Below are 19,785 nucleotides of genomic sequence, written 5' to 3'. Positions count from 1 at the left end.
ATCGTAAACACCCGTTATCTCAGGGTTTTCTTTATAAATTGCATTTATTTCTAACGTGTTTTCTTGATCAATTAATTTTGCATCCGCGAAAGTGCGTAGTGCATATGCGACTTGAATTTTTACTTCAGAACAGCTTGCATAAAATGGTTACTTAACAAAACAAATCCACCAAAACAACTTCACAGTTATCTCATTATGCAGCTCTTGTCGATGTCACAATGAAGCTTTTGTGAACGTAAATAAAAAATCCTGCATTGCATTAATCAATTGTTTTATTTTTGGCAATGCGCCAACTTCCTTCTCAAGTCTTCGACTATGAAATTATCAGGTTTATAATTCTTAATTTAATATACTGTTTTAATATTAAATAACATTTTAATTAGTCATTGGCATGTTTTATCAGCCTATTTAAAATAAGATTCGACTTACACAGCCTATAGAGTCTGTATCCTTTCTAAATTAAGTTAAGGGATGAAACCCTTAACGGTCATCAAGTTCTTAGAAAGGACGTTGTTTTATATTGCTTGTAGGAGATAAAGAGAAGGGAACTGGTGTTATCAAGTCTAGTAATTTTTCTTAATTGGCAGGTAAAATAATAGGTAAAAATTTCTTTCATAGTTTTTTTTTGTTCTTAACAGGAGTGGATTAAGATCGGTTGAATATTATTAAAAAACAAATGGATTATAGTTTCCAGTTTTTATTTGCTTGAAAATTACCACCAAACAGGTGTAGTCAAAACAAATTTTGACCCAAAAATCGTGGTGTTGACAAATGGATGACAGTACTTGATTTTGTTTATCCTAACAATTATTATTAGAAATTGCTCGCAATGGCTAAATACCTATGACTATTTTTTGATTCAGCTGTCGGGATTGGCTATTGAATTTTTGTCTAAACTCGATAATAATAATGAGCATTTTTTGCCTTCAAAATTTTTCGTGGTTTGTTTTTCTGTTTTCTTTTTGAATAGTTGCATAAGTTTGTTTTCTCTGGGTCACGAGCTCTGTGCCAGACTGTACATACACTGTACACTTATGATCACCTTCCAAATTATCTTTAATTTTAAAGATAAAAATTTGCAAATTTGAATGCGTTTACAGTGGATCAAACTCCAGTATTTGACGCAAAAATTTGTTTTTTAGGCGACTTAAACTAAAAATGGATTTTTTAGGTCTCAAAATCGGCCTAAAAGTAAGTCTTTTCTGGCCACACACATTTTTGGCCGATCTATGGTGGCGCCATCTATCCATAGTATTGCATATTACATCAAGATACCGACATTTCCCCCAATTTTATAATTATTTGGATAAAATCAAATCGACAAACTGCTGTGAAGTGCAACAAAGACGTGTTGAATTATTGAAAATTAACATGTCTAGCAGTGCTCTTGCAACAACATCAAAAACCACATCAAACCCAATTCATAATTGTGAAGCTATACATGCCGAAACTGCAAATGTAAATAAAAAAATATGATCTTTTCTGAAGGATTCATAAATATTTACAATTATTCAGTTGTTATAAATGATTAAATCAATAAATCATAAATAAAAATTAATTAACTTGAAAATTTAATAATGTCGCCTAAAAACTCTTGTGTATATCACCGCCAAAAAGTGCCATTTTGCCTTCGCTTTCTTTCTAGTCTCGGCTACCGCCTCGGCCATTAAAAAAGACGGCCAAAAAAGAAACAATTTTTGGCCTTGGTACACAAATAACTATTTTATTACGGTGACGTCTAAAAATTGTAATTGTTTGCAATTTTTTTAGTTTTTGTTTAAACACTTGCTATAGTCAGAATTTTGTAACTTTGGTTTAACTCTGGGTTAACACATTAGAAGATGAAACACCATCAAAATCGACGAAACTTTCACGATTAATTGAATTCTGGCAAAACCGCAAATCTTCTTGACATGTGTGACACTTGAGCCGTCAAATTTTTGATTATGTTGAGTAAAGGAGGCTAGCCATTTCTTGATTCGACAAATTCAAGTCGTCAGATGTGACAGTTCTCATGAATTTTGAGAAACTCAATTATTTAAATTAAAATTTTTCGGCCAAAAAGTTTAATACAACTCTTGTGCGTTAACCATTTTACAGCGCTCAATCATTAAAGCACTCCGGCTACGCCGTCGTGCTTTAAACTGATTTAAAAGAAACATTAATTCGTATGAAAGTCAATTTTTATTAACGCGGTGGTGTTTGTCTTTTTGGACACTAAAAATTGATAATCAACATTGAAAAGTGACAATTTTACCAAGTAAGGCTTTTGTTACAATAGTTGACATTTGTGACGCATGATATTGACAGTTTGCTGACGTAGTTTCCAATTCTGACGTTATGAATTTGGAAACTTGATAAAACGGTATTTTTTCCTCACATTTTGCATACAATTTAAAATGACATCTGAGGAATTTTTAACACATTTATATTAAAGAAGAATAATAATAATCAACGACTTGTTCCGCAAACCCTCACAAATCGCTATTGATGATAAAAGACCATTTTTCGCGTCAAATTTTAAAGTTCTGTCAACTGTTAAGCGTTTGCAAATTTTCAAAATTTTATCTTCAAAAGTAAAGATGATTTTGAGGGTGGCCACAAATGTTGTCAGAGTGTACATTTTGTTTGGATCTGCTCGTTTCTCCTTGGGTTTTCTGTTTTTTTTTTAATTTGCTTTACGATTTCTATAGATTTTTCTCAAAAATTTTCAGATATACTTTAGTTTTTGTTAGGATTTTCCACTAATTATCTCCCTGTTTCTATAATATTATATTATACAATGTATGTATCTTCTCCAAATTCAAATTGTATTTTTAATTGTAACTGAACAGAGAGAATTAATTTTTATTCCAAGATCAGTAAACAGATAGCAATTTTTCACAAAAATTTTTATTTAGTTCTAAAAAGCTGAAAATTGGGAAATTTTTTGTTCAAATAGACGAAATATTGAGAAGGTATCAAATCTGATTTCTGTATTATGGCGGTTTGACACGATCACATTTTTTCTCATATTTTTTCGAATAAAAATTTGACAATTTATTTATAAACACATATTGTCGTGGCAAACAGCGAAATTGGAGTAGTAGATATTTTAGCAAAAATATTTATTCGGAAAAATTTGAGAAAAAATGTGATCGTGTCAAACCGCCTTAAGACACAACAAATTACAAAATTGTATCACAGGAAAACAATTCTAAAATTCTTTGTTTTATCGCTGCACAAAAATGACAAAAATACATATATTATCTTTCAAAATCAAGACGTTGCGTTGATAACTTCGCATTTTCTTGCTCATTAAACTCATTAGCCTAAACCTAGGTTCGATGAAAAGAATGCAAAACGTTCTCTCATAGGTTTAATTCGGAAAGATAGGCTAGTCAAAAAACACGCATTATGACGTAGTAGAAGTTGTTTATTACCCACTTCTTCATAAAATGAAACGTTAATCTCTTTGCATTTTCAATAAATTTCTAATTTAACCAAAAATTTCATTCAAATGTCAACAAACAACACAGTAATCTTCGTTGCCTTTGATAGCATTCCTATGTTACTCTTGGTAATTAGGCCATTAAGTGAAAATTACGAGATTTTGGATAAACCGTTGTATGGCATAAGTGGGTTATGTTTTCAGTGGTATTGTAAATTTCGAGCTCTTCTTTGCAAATTCAAGCCAGAAAACGGCGAGAATCAGCGAGAAATCTGTTTAGCATCAAAATAAGCGGATTTCTCTAAGAATTTTGATGATTTCGTGCATATTTCAGCTGTTTTTTTTTTGATATTCAGCCGTTGAATCTTGATGAAAATTGGTGGTTTTGTAAATTTCGAGCTCTGCTTTGCGAATCCAAGCCAGAAAACGGCGAAAATCAACGAGAAATCGTCGTTTTGCATAGAAATAAGCGCATTTCTCTAAGAATTTTGATGATTTCGTGCAGATTTCTGCTGTTTTCTTGCAATTCAGCCGTTGAATCTTGATAAAACTTGGTGGTTTTGTAGATTTCGAGCTCTTCTTTGCAAATTCAAGCCAGAAAACGGCGAGAATCAGCGAGAAATCTGTTTAACATCAAAATAAGCGGATTTATCTAAGAATTTTGATGATTTCGTGCATATTTCTGCTGTTTTCTTGAAATTCAGCCGTTGAATCTTGATAAAAAAAATGATGATTTTGTAGATTTCGAGTTTTTCTTTGCAAATTTAAGCCAGAAAATGACGAGAATCAGCGAGAAATCGACGTTTAGCATCAAAATAAGCGGATTTCTCTAAGAATTTTGATGATTTCGTGCAGATTTCTGCTGTTTTCTTGCAATTCAGCCGTTGAATCTTGATAAAACTTGGTGGTTTTGTAGATTTCGAGCTCTTCTTTGCAAATCCAAGCCTGTATTCATTGCTCTTAGTCAACTGAACCTCCCCCACTTTCGTAGGCAATAAATAATATATAAAATAATTCAGTTGTAATCATAAATAAAAAAAGTCTTTTACTAAACTTTTTCCTATCAACCCGTGACAAGGAATTATTACCGCACTATTTTTATATATGCATTTCAAAAACACTCTGTAATTTCCAATCAAATTCTGCCGAAATTTTCTTCATTTTTAAAATCTATAGATTCACTTGTCTTAGAATTTCATTTTTTTTTTGTATTATCGCGGAATTTTCTTTAGATTCTTTCTGCTTTTTGTGCTGATTCTTCTTAGATTCTCTAGATTTTGTCAAAATTATGTTCATTAATTAACCTTTTGAGACTGATTTTATTGTTATAAATTAAAACTTGGATGGAGGTGATTAAAAAAAAGTAAAGTTGAAACCCTTCGCAAGTCGTACTCACCCCTAGCTGCTCCTAAAAATCTCATCTGGTCCCAAAAGCTCTTTCTTTTTTCCCATTATACTTTATTATAGCATTAGCTTATATGGATAATATTTACCCCTATACTTCTTTTCGAGGAGACCCGTGAGAGCCGCATCCTATAAGCACGTTTTTTCATGAACAAAAATCATGTGTGGAAAGGGATTATACAAATCACAGAGATTTTTTACGCTCAAACAGTTTTGATAAATTCCGATCTCTTCAAAATGTTTGCTTTAGTACATTAGTCATTACACAACAAAAAATAGGATTTATTCAGTGTTTCATTATTCCTGAATTTACGTGTTAAGTAAAAAACTGGTGATTAAACGTAACACTTTTTCAGCATTAAATAAACTAATTAAGCTTGGAGATATTTCGTCTGATCTTCGTGTTTAATTTTTTTTCCTCTGCCTACAAATCCGGGTGAGCCTGAAAATTACCTGCTGACATTGGTCTGTTCAATCTTCATCATCCCGGACAAATAAATCCGCTCAAGAATATGAATGACGATGACAGATTGAATTGAATTTTTCGCCACCAAAAGAGGTCTCCAAAAATGTTTTTTTTTAATAAACATAGATATGCTTTTGGGAGATTTTTTAACTAATTGTATTTATTTTTTAGATCAATGTTATAAAGTTACTGTCTGAGCTTGGAATCACGTTCATTTATTCGTTCTCGTTTTACATGTAGGTTTCTGTCGGTTGTCAAAACCGCCACAACAAATTATGTCATATTTCGGCCACTCCTAGCTTGTCTGCCCTAACCATTCATTAATCCATTCCTTATATGCCTCCCTTCGTCTTTTACCTTAGGGGTGCTCATAAATCATTTGTTAAACCCACAGACCTTTGGGGCGTTTTTATTAATTCCCAGTTCATCATTATTATAGTGGTTGTAAAAATAAACACTCCACAGGCTGCACTTATTTTATTTAATTTTTTTTTTGCAGCTCATCATTCTTGGAGTATGGGTGACATGCATTCTTTACAGCTCTCCCAAGTTTTATTGGAGTAACACAATCACTGTTCCACTTAGAAAGTCTTTGGAAAACGAGACAATGTGTGTCCCTAACCGAACCAAATACAGTTCAGAGCTCTTTGATGTCATTCATTTCATCTTATTTTACAACATCCCTCTGCTTATCATGTCGGTAAGTAAAGATCATAATCAAATAACGAGAAAAATAAACATTGACCTTATTTACCTTACGCGTATTTTATGACTTTCAGTTGTTATATTCAAGAATCGCAATTTGTCTTTGGAACAGCTCCCAGCAGCTTAAGAAACAACTAGATGCGTCCACCAATGTTGAACAGTATCAAGGACTTTGCCGAAGGCAATCCAGTCGATACAGAAATGATAAAAAGGTATTTTTCTAGAAACGTCACAAAAAGTCACTATTTTTTATTCGTTTTTAGACAGTAAAGTATCCAATTTTGTTATAAGTAATGAAAAGCTCCTGTTGTCAAAGAAACACTTTTTCTGCCTAGACAAAAATAGTTATTTAATAAACTAGTTTGTTAATGAAGGCGATTAATGATCGACACTGTTTAAAGCACGAACGAGCGAAGCGAGTGAGTGTCTTTAATAGTGGAGATCATTAATCGCCCATTAACAAACGAGTTTATTACAACGTTTTATCGTTGACCACATAATACCTTTATTTGGGTGACAAAATGGGCAAGAGTTTCACGGAAAAATCATTATGATAAAAAAACATAGTTACCATTGAAAAAAATGACATGCGAATTTTATCAACAAGTGTCACCATTTTGAAAAAGTTGGAAGTCGTAATTATGGACCTGGAAAATTGTGATAATACCCTACCGGCTGCAGTGGTCCAAAGCGCAAACGATGCATGTTCAAGTTTATTACCGAGTAAAAGTAAATATTCAGAAATAGAAACATAGTTGAAGATAATCCGTAGTTTTTGTTTTATTTCTGTGTGTATTTCTGGTTGCATATGTCAAAATGTCAAAATTACAAAAATAGCTGCATAATGAAAAAGAGAGCGTTAATGACACCCATTAACGCATCCTTTTTCAGACAAACTGATTCATTAATATTGACATTAATAAGAGGTCAACGATAAAAGTACATTTTGTGACGATTACTATTTGAGACTTCCATTTTGTATGGCACTTGCTTTGTTTCTAGTATCAAGGGTGGCTTTGGAGTTCTTGCCATGCACTATTTTGCCGCTTTGTTTTCATAGTGAAAATAACAATGTTTAACTACACTTATAAAGTGACTCACGTCAACGACATTTCAGTTACGATTTTGTGTTCAAGTCTTTAAACTATAACTAGAACAGTTTTTTTTTTATAACTTTGCTCTATGATTGAGGTTAACTGCAAATGTCAGTTGAAAGATCTAAATTTTTTTCAAATTTCTTAGACATTTCATAGCCACGCTTGATGCTAGAAACATTTATAAACACATTGTAAATGAAAATCATTTTGAAACACCGTGTATTATTGTTAATTTCTAAGCGAATTAAATTTCCGCTACGGTCATCAATTTGAGAATTATTTGAATTATCAGTGGCATAAATTCTGCCAGTGGTTTTAATTCAAGCCCAAATATCTATAAAACTTATGAAAGCATTCAGTGTGGTGTTAAGTTAAGCATAATATTTATAAGAGTAATTAAAGTTTTTTCAAACAGTATTAAATAGAATTTATTCAATAGAGACCTCAAGACTTGCGGTGGCAGTTCAAACTGAAAATGTTTAAAGAAACAATCGTACAAATTATTTGTTGTCGCCTCGACCGCAGTTATTCAACAAAAAAAAGGTCAATTTTCACTCCTAATAATATAATCTACCAACTATTATTCAAAATGTGCTAATAAAGTGGTCTTTATCTACTTATTTGATAAAGACAAAGATCTCTATTACTGTCGAGGGATATCAAGTAATATCGTGTCACATTTCCATAACAACAACGCAGGCTAAAATGTGTCAGAGTAAATGTTAATTACCGAATAAAATGCATTTTTTTAAATTAATTCCAGCCTTCAGAAGTGCACAATTTTTACAGGACTGAATTCAACTTTTTTTCTTTATATGCAGTTTTAAATTTTTAGTCGCGGCGTTGTCATGTTATGATTTTTTTTCTGAAAATTTATGAAGTTGCAGAGGCTGATTTAAAAATACACAGCATCATTATCTTTTGGAATATGGTATTAAGACGAAATTAAGCGAAATTAAGTTAAATCCTCGATATTGCCAAAGCTTTAATAGTCGCAAATCAAAATCCTTCTTAAAAATAAATCAAAGTTTACATTTTGCAATATAGTTTTAATACTGTCTTTAAACGCTTGAGTGATTTAACTGTTTGTCTATTCTAACCATGAGAGATTAAAACAAAAAATGACAAAAATATAAAATTTATTTTATTACACTAAAAATTTACAGGGTGTTCTACTTAAAAAAATAAGTTCTGGTCATTTGTAAATCTTAAAAATTAAAATCGTCTGGTTTTTACATTTACAAAAAAAAATTGGTGCTTGTGCATTTTTAAGTCAGACACTGCAAAAATTTATAATTTGACAACGCCGCAACCAAAAATTTAAAACTTAATATATTGTGTGATTGTGTGTCATTAAATTTCCATTTGCAGTTGGCTTTGAGAAAAAAATTGAAGTCGTAACTAACACCATTACAGTAGTTTCGACTTAATATTTGCGAGATTTGCTAGTTATCGAACAAGAAGTCAACGCACGTCCAGAATGAAAATTTAATGAATCACCCGATATTTTAATATGTTACAAAAAAACATTAAGATCAGGATTTTTATTCTCTCTAAATTCTGTTTAGTATTTAGTATTCTCTATTCTATTCTTCCTTGATTCTGTTGAAATTTTCTGTATATTTTTTAGATTGTCTCTATATTCTATTTTGCTCTGTTCAAACTCCCCTCCTCACCCTTATTAGCAAAAAAAGATATAGAAAATTTAAGAAGCACGGTAGTTAAATCTGGGAACAATAGTAAATAAAAAACTCAATATAGCATAGTTTATTGTGAAAAACAAAATTAAATAAAATTCTTAATAAAGCAACAAAATAATAAACAAATACGAGAAAAACCAAAATAAATAAAAACCTAGTAATAAAAAAATAATAAGTAAGATGGTACTTTATAAGCTCGCGACGATTTCTGACTCGCGTTTTTCGACGCGCGGCGTACAAGATTGACCTCCTGTATGCATATCTCCTTGATTGAAAATAAAAATATACAGAATGTCCCAGAACTCACGCCTAGCCGAAAAAGGGCGGATGCCGACAGCAATCAGGATGCCAAAACTGCAATTTTTTTTGTCCTGATGTGCGTCAAAATTGAGAAATTGCTTAACGAAAATGACCAATCCCAGAAGCGAAAGCACACATAATATTAATGTTGCTAGGTTTCATAATTTAATCTTAAACAGGATAAATTGATTTGGTCCACTACATTTTTTTAACTGACGTCTAATGTCAATTTGACAAATGAAAGCCACACAATGGCAGTTCTAAAAAAAACCTTTTATTACAACAAGAAACAGAACAAGGCACATGGTGTAACAGTTACATCAAATACTCGAACAAACCACCATTATTTTGGTCACACAGATGACCTCTTCTAACCAAACTTTAACATGAATTTTCAATCATTTCATGCGTGATGCCATCCACAGCTCCCTGAATGCGTTGTCTGAGCTCCGCTTCAGTATTTAGCGGCAATACATAAATAAAACATATTTGAAGTGACCCCAGAGGAAGAAATCAGCGGTTTTCGTTGATATACCATTCGCAAAAATATCTTCTGACTGGATAATCCTAAGGGAGTAAATGTTAACCTCTGGTACGGGTGCCTGTGATCAGTCGCGAAGAATCTTCCGATGTCTAACTAGCGTTCCACACTTCGGATTCTTTGCGTGGGGTCTTCATCAACTGCTTCCAAAGCGGCTCCTTCATTTTCAGCAGTTCTGGCTTGACTTGGTGTTTCACCAACGGCGCGCCAATCTGGTAATATCTGACCAGTCTGTCTAGCCCAAAAAATAACACAAAGAATCGTATTGTTGTCCGGACCTGGAAAACGTTTTCGATGCGTTCTTGCTACTAAAGCCGAATTTCTATCGCACTCTCCAAAAATAAGACACATTTCAAGGCATTCTATCGCCGAGTACATCTTGAGCCTTGTTAAGATATTTGTTAATACCAAACACCAACTAGGAAACCAGCAAGTGAGGGAAACCGAAAGAAACGCCGTTGACACACTCCACTTGGCTTTCCACTGTGTCAATTCTCCTTCCGCCTTGTCACTTGTCATTCATCGCTCGTCAACCAGTGGTCTTCAACCCTCTAGTCAATCCCTAAAGTACGCTGAGCCGTTTCTGCACACTAAGTTCAAAGAGTTAACTGATTTATTGAAGTCTGTCATTTTAACGTCAATTAAGTTTACAGTGGACCAGATTATTTATACAAAATTCAAAGGAGAAAATTTAAACTAGTCTCTTAGCAACACGCGAGTGTATCCTCCAGACCATTCTCACGCGGTCTTGTGATTGGTCAACTTTGTCATGTCTTTTCTCAGTTTCTGTTGGAGTTGAAACTTTTTTTCAGCAATTTACACATTCACAGCTTTTCCCGATATGCCCGGTTTTTGGCTAGGCATGAGTTCTGGGACACCTGTATGTATTAAAAATCGATGTTTTTTTGGCGAAATCGATATTAATAAAAAAATCGATGTAAAAGTCCCAGATTTAACGGTAGTAAAGCTTATTTAATTTTTTTTTTTAAGGAATTCTTAGAGCAAAAAGCAATTCGTTTAGATTTTTTCTCAATTTTAAAGTTGCTAAATTTTTATATTTTCTACATGATCTCTAAATTATTGTAGATTAATTCCTTACACAAAAATAATCTCAGATTTCACCAATAAAAAGTCGAGCGTTCTTGGACACCCTTATGTGTAAAGTCCAGCTCATTGCTATCAGTCCGCTCTCCTGTGTAAATTTTCTAAAATTCTTGGGTGTAAATACGGCTTTCAATTATTTAGGGAGAAAATTAAGGGAAATTGAATAACGATTTTTGAGGTTAACTCGTTGTCAAAGTTGAGTGTGTTAATCAATATTTAATTAAAAATTTGCTGCAAAAGATTTCAATAAAAATTTCTGGCAATAGCTTCTGCGCAAGCCACACTTAGATCAAGGTCAAACGCTATTGCTGCCAACTATTATTGATAAAAATCGTTAGGGGCTGCTGCCCCTAACTTTTTTATGAATGGACCGATAGTAATGAGCCCTGGTATACTTACGAGTTTTAAAGACAATATAGCTACTTACCCCATGCTACAATGTGTCCTCTTCTTCCCTACTTTTAAATTATGGGCGGGAACCCAATCTAGCAACGATATTTAGTCAATTTGTAAGCTTTATGTTGCAGAATCCAACAATTAAAAGCCACCAAAATCTGCCTCTTTAAAACTGTATTCATACAACCGCTTTCCGAGTTTAAGTACGTTGAAATTTAAAAGCTTTTACGATAAAAATGTAACTAAAGCAATTATCTTTTCTCCTCAAGCTAAAGTCTCATTAGATTGTGACGGTAAATATTAATGGACAGAATACTTAAGTGTAGTTTCCCGAGTCGTAACATCATCTCGGAAAGAATTGAAGTTGAAGTGAGCATTTTCTGGCTCTTCTTCCATGATCAATGTTCAACGGGGTGTTTAGCACGAGCTGGCTGCAAAATACTTTTACACGCTCGCGGAAAGCTCTCTGGAGGGAAAAAACGCAATTAAAAATTATACGCTGTACAGTAGTCTATAAAAAGATTATGAGCAGTTTTGTTGTAAGTTGAATCCGTTGCGAGATAGGAGTATTTAGTGTGGAGACTGCAGGATATGCTTTCTTTGAATGCACGAATTTGCATTAGCTGCATTAGTGCCCGGAAATTATTCTACATAAATAGTTTTACTGTCACAGTTGTTGATTATTGGATTTGTACATCGTTAGATTTTCTAAATCAGACTATCAAACAGTTAACTAAACGAACAGTTTTTATTAAAAAAACCCGTAATAGGGAGAATGCAAAAAATGTAACCTACATATTTTTGTGCCAAATTTTATAGAATATTGTTCAAATAACGCAGTGGTGCAAAAATTTTTGGAAAATACATGACGGATTTGCCAAAATTGGCTAAAGAAATTTAAATATTCAGGCGGGGATTAAAACACTTTTTTATTGGTTTGACGTCACATCTCAGCTGCACGCTCCGCCCACTAATAGAATTCCGTATGCAGAACATTTGTTTAACACCACCGTTGCAATTTATGATTGTTTTTGCAATAGAATTTATACACAATGAAAACTAAGGTCACTATACATAGAGAAGGTACTGCTATTAGTTACTTATGGGAAATTTTTAAGAGACAGATATAGTATTGGATTTACATGTGTATGAGAGAGATGCAAGATTCTAGGGAATTCTCTAGAATTAGTGATGTGAGATGTCAATTGTGATGTCTCACTCAAAATCTTAGGTTATGACATTATTTGTGGTCTTTGAGTGTGATCAAAAAGATATGTTAAAAAACTAATTATAAGTTGAAACTTCTGTGTTGACCTTAAAGGCAGACCGCTTATCTAATATTGAAATTTGCCAACAAAACATATTGTGAACGAGCGCACTTCTGTGAGTAATTCAAATCTGAATGTACTATCGCGGAATCAAAATTTCGAACATCACTTTTTGACATGACAATGTGAAGCAGGCTTTATTGTCATTGTGACTGATGTGACTGCCATACAAAGTAAATTTCTGACACTTGCTGTGCCGTTTATAAATTTTAAGGTCATAAAGATAAAGGACAGTCTACAATTTTTAAACATCAATCAATTTGATGTTCGAAATTTTGATTCCGCGATAGTAAGAGACGTTAAGCACTGAACACAAATTAAATGTACAAACTAAACTACAAAATGGGTAAATAAATATATAACTATTTGCATTTTTCTACTCAAGCCAAAAATACAATTTCAGCAACAATCACAAGTGATAGCAAAATTGATGAACTCTCAATATCTTGAGTGATTTGAATTGAGAAATTTCCAAGAGTTATTAGTTTCGTTTTGGAGTGAACACATGCAGAAGATTTTATTGGTTCTTTAAAAATGTAATATTTTAGTAACAATATCATTCTGTTATTAAAAATTACCTGCTACTCAAGTACAAGTTATCTACAACGTGATGATTTAGATATTTTTCGTAAAACAAGGTGGTGATCTATAATTTTCAGTTTAGATACTTTTAATATCGCAGAATACATTTACTTCCTAATTATCTCTTCATGATCAACCATTAATAAGATCTACAAATTGATCATTTATGGCTTCACGTCGTTTTGTGTGATCCATTTGTTCATAGTTTGTTTTTAACCTTTATTCACCAGTCGTTCATTAGGGCAACTAAAAAACCTGACATCTTCGTTCCGGCTTGTTCGTTTGCAACCAAAAACACAACAAATTTGAACCATTTTGATATATGTATGTACTCTTATGGACCAGCTTAGATGGGTAGCAGAAATTTTAAAATCAAATTTGACATTGACAGTTTGTATGAAACAAGCTGGCCAAACAAACGGTGAAAAATACCTACGTCATTCGTATGGGAGATTTTAAAGAGATGGAACGTTATACGTCGCAACCGTTGTCTGTACCTTCTCTATGTAGTGACCTTAATGAAAACGGGATTTCAAAAAGCCGACACACAAAATTTGAGACGCGTAGATGTGCGCATGATATGGGATTTTTTATCAAGAAATCCTAACTTTATTGCTGTGAAAGTGTCTTTCTTTAACTTAATATGTCAGTTTACAATAAATGGTTGCATTTTTATTATCCAAGAGAAATACAATTATAAAATATTATGTTGATGTTTTTTATTCAACCGGTCTACTTTCAGACTGCACGTTTATTCACATTTTTGCTTTGCATTATTTTCGGTCGTCGGGCGTTTTTATCGCATTTACCGCATTTAACGATAATTTCTACGAATACACAGTCAGATTTATTCTTCCCTCTCATGACACCTTTGTAGAAAAAATATGGTTTTACATTTTAATCTATTCTGATTTGATTGAATTTTATTTATGTATAATAACGTGTGAGCCACAATTTTTTTTTTATGGAGCAGGCTTTGACTTGAATGAGGCATGTCCATGTTAGGTTCATTCTATTTTGAGCGGTAAATTCAAATGCATGCTTCACGTCAAATTATTTGATCGAGGTGACGCAGAAGTTAGGTTAATCAGTGTCTGTATCACAATGATCTAATAATTTACTACTATATGTCATACCAATTGATAGTGTGGCCCCCATTTTAGTGTTAACGAGTGTACATGAATGACCAGTGTATTGTATTGTCTTAGTAAAATTCATTAAAGTTGGTACTAATTGGGGTGTTTTGAAGAAGAGGGGGATATTGTGTCAAACGTCAATATGTCAAAATATATTTGTTTACACTATCCTACAAACTTAAATTTTTGAACTTCGCTGGCTCTTAAAAACTGCTCTGTAAATTAAAAGTACTTGGCAAAACACTAAAAAAAACATTTAACATCATGTTAAAATGACATGTGATCGTTTTTCGCCAATCAAATGTCAGCAATCGTCAAATTTGTTGTGAGATTAACTTAAAATTATTTAATTTATTATGTAAATCAGTGCCTTGTCTTATAAATCCAATCTAACAGTCCTAATTTTACCAGCAGTATACCGAAAATTTTTTGATGGAGGTTTTGCACTTTGTTTTTTTCGTTGAAATTGTATAAAAAAGATAGAAATTATTCTGAGCGTTGATAAAATCTTTCGTTTGATCCCTTTAAATATTACAATTACACATTACATTTGCAATTAAGCAGTGTTCATCGTGCAATTCAATAGAAAAAGAATGTTTAGGCATACATTTGTGTCCTCGTAATTAGCGAATGTTATTTACTACTCCTAAATAATTTACAAAATTAACAAAACATGTTTTATTTTAAATCATTTCATATTCTTTGTCATGTAACTTTTGAATGACAAAAAATAATAACCTGTTTAACACCACGTTGGAAAACAGAGATTTCAACCTTTTTAATGACGTATTACAATAAAAAATATAATTACTCATTTAAAAGTTTTATCAAAAAAGTGTCAAAAAATTAAAAAAAACAGATTATTTTTGACCAAATTTTATCAGTTTTTCTCAAATATCTTGTCAAAACCTACTACTATCGGCGACTTCTTGTAGCTTATTGAGAAGCTTATTTAATTACCTTTCCAATAGAGTTCCATTATTATGCAAGTTGTTAAGCAAAATTGAAAAAAACAAAAAAGGACGCGGGGTACTCAAAAAAAAATTACAATTACTCCTGGCCTGATGACGCAAAACGGGCTTTTTCACTGCTACAGTACAAATTTCGTCTAATATTTTTGTTGACTAGTGTAAATATGGTTTTTATAAAAATGAAATTTTCTAAATTACCTCTTGTTTTTTTAATTATGTTTTATTATTTTGTAAATGTGCTAAACCTAAAGCTCATTTTTCGTGCTGATAATTTTTATAAGGGCCGAAGTTAAAATGTCCAGTAGATAAGGAAGTTTGAAAACAAAATTTAGATAGATCTAGATTCTAAAACATAATATTGTTAAAATTAACTTATTAAAGTCTATAAGAACACGAAAAAAAAGTTAACCTCAAAAAGAATATAAAAAAAAGAATTTTACTATTAGATGACAATTTATCAAAATTTTATTTCTTTTCGTTTACTCTACAATTTCATAATTGGTACCACAAATTCCAATAACATTTTTTCAAGTTCAAAATGTTGGTCTTTCCAAGTAATACAGAAAATTGTTTTTTCCATAATAAGACGTCAGAGTTAAACAGCGAAAAACCTTCCATTTTACTTGAAAGCAGTTCCATATTTAGCATAATTTCACTATTTCTAGCGGAATATTAATCGGAATATTAATTATAAAGCAATACATTTTATTACGACATCAAAATAACTGAAAATGCAGCCATATAAATGTAACATGGAAATAAATATATGTGTTTTCACCAATCCTGAATAAGTTTCGCGGAAAACATCAGACTAAGGTGAAATGAGTTAATATCCGTCCGAAGAGAATCGAATGGAAATGAACTTTTCCTGAAAGTTCGGTATCAAATTGCGTTCACGTATGACTTACAATTTTCTTACACTCGGATTTTCCCAGGTTTGGTTTAAAACGCCCAGCATAAACTAAAGACAATTTGAATTTGCCGAATCAATTAATTAACTCTGAAATTTTTGACTATCAAATCTAAAGAATTTCATGTCAACTTCTAAAAAATATCAACAAAAAAAAAAGTGAAACCAGCTAGCAGCTCGAGTTTTATTGGCTTTATTGGTGGAGTTAAACCAAAGTTAGAAAAATTACAGTAATCTATTGATCAGTCGTTCCAGTTCTCCTTTGGCTTACTATGTAAAGGTCCACCAGTTGTATGTATAATGTTGCAGAAACCAATCAACCGATCAAATCTGTTAATGTGGTCCCTTTAATTTCTTGTGTCTAACCTAAGGGTGTATTGTTAAGTCCTAAAACCAATCAAACCGAAATTAGTTTGAAATCTAATTTTATGGCGGCGGTTTAATTAAGAAGTAATCAGAAAATTCTTTGACATGATATGAGTATGAGTTTTCTCTCAACTCAACCTTGAACGAGCGGGAAAAAATCCCCTAAAGTAACATTTTGATTTGCCTACTAAAAAAAGCCGTAAAAACGTGTCATTAGTGGTATCTTGAAACCGTATAAACAGTTCACTTTCTTTGATTACCATCACAGTAAAGTGCAGTGCCGATAAATTCTTTATTTGAGTTTAAAAATAAACGCTCAGTTTTTTTCCGTATAAAAGCGACACGTTTATTTACGTCATGGAAGCTTTTCATTGAAACCACACTTGATCAAAAGCTTTCAGTATCTAGGGATTTTCTAGAATCAATTCATTAATTTTCCAGCCGGCGACCAATGGAGACGCTAAACTCCTTCAAAACTCTTCTTCTAACAACATCCCGAACACCAACTCGAGCCAGAATGTCCTAGCAGCGCGGAGAGGAGTAATCAAGATGCTTATAATAGTCGTTTGTGCTTTCGCCATCTGCAACTTGCCAATCCATGCCCGAAAAATGTGGCAGTACAGATCACCGGACTACGATGGGGGATCCGACTTCAGTGCCCTCTTCACCCCACTGACATTTCTGGCGACATATTTTAATTCGGGGATTAATCCTCTGCTGTACGCCTTTCTCTCGAAGAACTTCAGAAGGTAAAAAGTTGTGTTATTCAAGTTTAATACTTACAAAGCGCTGAAAAAAGTTGCGAGTTAATCTCGCCCGATGTCGACCCATCAGCAAATTGTGAAATATTAAGTCAAAACTTTACCCCAAATGTTTGAATTTTTTAATTATACAGCAGTTGTATGAAAAAGTTTGAAAATTTTCTGATGTTCGAACACATTATCCATGCTAATTTTAATTTTAATGAGCCATTTTTTATTAAACAGATTCTTGTACGGATTACTGGTTTTTAATATGATTAAAAAAGTCATAACTGTGTCACCTATTTATTCAGAAATCGGAAATATCGGATGTTCAATGAAAAATGTCATCAAATATGCGTTGATTTTGTAACCACTGTGAAATATATCTGTGATAAATCTGACGTGTGATGAAATTAAGACGATTTTTATGTTAACCCTGTAACTGTTGTAAACGTATATACAGGGTGATTTTTGTTAATTTTAAGGTAAATATAAAAATTCTAAAATCCCGACCATACTCGGCGCCACTGATCTGCACAAAGTAATCTTAACAACAACGCAGCACATTTCATAGTAACCATAGTAATCATTGGCGTCGCATAAAAATTGGAATCAATTTCTTGTATTTTTTTCTTGAAACTGAAACAGCAATTTAAAAAACGTCTTTATTTAAAAATCACCCTGTATATACGTTTTGACTTTTTCTTATAAACAACAATGGATGCATATTTGAAATTTTGAGAACAAAAGCAGGCGATTAAGACAAATCAAATGACAATATTCACATGTTTGTGGCACTTCCGGTTATACCGGAAGTAGTAGTCAACTTGCTTATTTTAAATGGAACACGCCATATATTATTGCGTTTTCAGATTCTACGTCTAAATTAGAGGTCGCTTTATGAATAAAGTGCTATATGTACTTAAATTGAACCATTTATTCATAAAGCGACCTTTAATTTAGACGTAGAATCTGAAAACGCAACAATATATGGGGTGTTTCATTAAAAATAAGCAAGTCGACTACTTCTTTTATACTACTTCTAACCGGTGTTACAAATATGTGAATTCTGTAGTTCGATTCGTTTTATGTGCTTACTTTGATTCCCAAAATTTCAAATTCTTATCCTTCATAGTTTATGAGAAAAATGTCAAAACGTATACATGTACAGGGTGATTTTTAAAAAAACGGCAGGCGTTGTAGAATTTTTATTTATAAACCGATTTCAAAAATTTCAAAAACAAATTAAATGGTTCTTTATTTACTATAAGCTGATGATTTTAGAATTTTTCTAAATGTTTTATTATTTTTTGGGATATTCAACTTTCTTATTTTAAATCGGCACCCATATTTTTTTTTCATAATTTGGAAGACATTAATTTTCTTGGTTCAGAAATGTGTAGTATGTTCTACTTTTACAAAAAATATTTTTAAGGAAATTATTAAAAACTAGGTGGCCCTCGGAATTCTGTAGATCTCACTTTTTTCGTGAACCTCGCTTTTCCGTGGCGTTGGATTTTAATTTGAGATTGTTTATTTGTTATACTATGAAACAAAGATGGCCTCGAAAAAATTAGGTTTACAAAAAACCGAGTTTTAAAGAATTCCAATGGCCACCTAGTTAATTGCACTTTGTCATTTAACATTTAGCAAAGAAAGTGTTAAGATAACTTCATATTTTGTGATTTTCGTTTTTTAAAACTCTGATACAAATTAATTACGCATGGCAAAATGTAGATTTTCCTAAAAATTTTAGAATCAAAAAAAGAATAAAAGGGGTGAGTTTCTATGAATACAGGCGATTTCTGAGTTGGTGTCCTCTAAGCCATAAAATGAGCCTGTTGTAAATCAGTAATAATCATCTCCTAATTACCCAATTTACGATTTTCTTTTGTGAATGTGATGCGGTACGACTCTCGGCTAAGTGTGGTCGATCTTTGTTCACAACATCTGATGACAGGGGTGGAAAAGGAAAACAACAAACCATCGATAATAGAGCAGCAGTTACAAAACTGGTCCAAAAAAAATTATAAAGAATTACAGAGTTCGCTCTCTTATTAAGTTTCTATTTAATCAAAGAAATAAAAAAAATATAAATAAATAGAATATTGACGTAGCCATGATGTTAACGGGGATGATTGAAGTTACAAAATTTGTCCAATCTTTTACGGTCGGTTTTGCGTTTGAGAAGCTCTGGTACCTGTCATGGGTCCCAACCATTTTATGACTTAACAGAAATCGCCTGTAAATTCGTTAAATCGCAAATAAACATTGCATTTCAATATTCTCGATAATAAGAACTTTCGAGATTTTCGCTGTCATATTTAAAATGGACATACAGAAAAATGGTCGAGTCAAAAAACTTTAGAACATTTTGAGATTTCAGCAATAATTATAAATGGGCTACAATAATTTATATTTTGGGACCCATTGTTTGTAAACGACCTGTTTGTTTAAGTTTATTTATTCATAAATTGGTATTGACTCGAGGCTGAGTTCACCTGATTTTGTTGCTGATTTTCTTGTGATTTTGACTAACTTCCCCTGATTTTTTTTGATGTCGCGTCTAACTCCTGATTTTCAAGTCATATTATCTGATTTCCTAT

At 32.4% G+C, this 19,785-nt stretch overlaps 1 protein-coding gene across 1 annotated transcript in view; it reads left to right on the top strand.

The window, feature by feature from the left end:
- TrissinR (Trissin receptor) overlaps positions 1 to 19,785 on the top strand; it is a 182,994-nt gene that overhangs the window by 149,933 nt on the left and 13,276 nt on the right. Inside the window, exons 6-8 of the mRNA XM_088035983.1 lie at positions 5,800 to 6,000; positions 6,080 to 6,217; positions 16,878 to 17,185. Of these exons, the coding sequence (XP_087892109.1) occupies positions 5,800 to 6,000; positions 6,080 to 6,217; positions 16,878 to 17,185 (647 nt within the window). The remainder of the gene's footprint in view (positions 1 to 5,799; positions 6,001 to 6,079; positions 6,218 to 16,877; positions 17,186 to 19,785) is intronic.

The sequence above is a fragment of the Gnatocerus cornutus genome, chromosome 5 (genome assembly GCF_029298725.1).
Source record: "Gnatocerus cornutus isolate USDA-ARS CGAHR chromosome 5, icGnaCorn1.1, whole genome shotgun sequence".
NCBI lineage: Eukaryota > Metazoa > Arthropoda > Insecta > Coleoptera > Tenebrionidae > Gnatocerus > Gnatocerus cornutus.
This window is presented reverse-complemented; position numbering and strand designations above follow the sequence as displayed.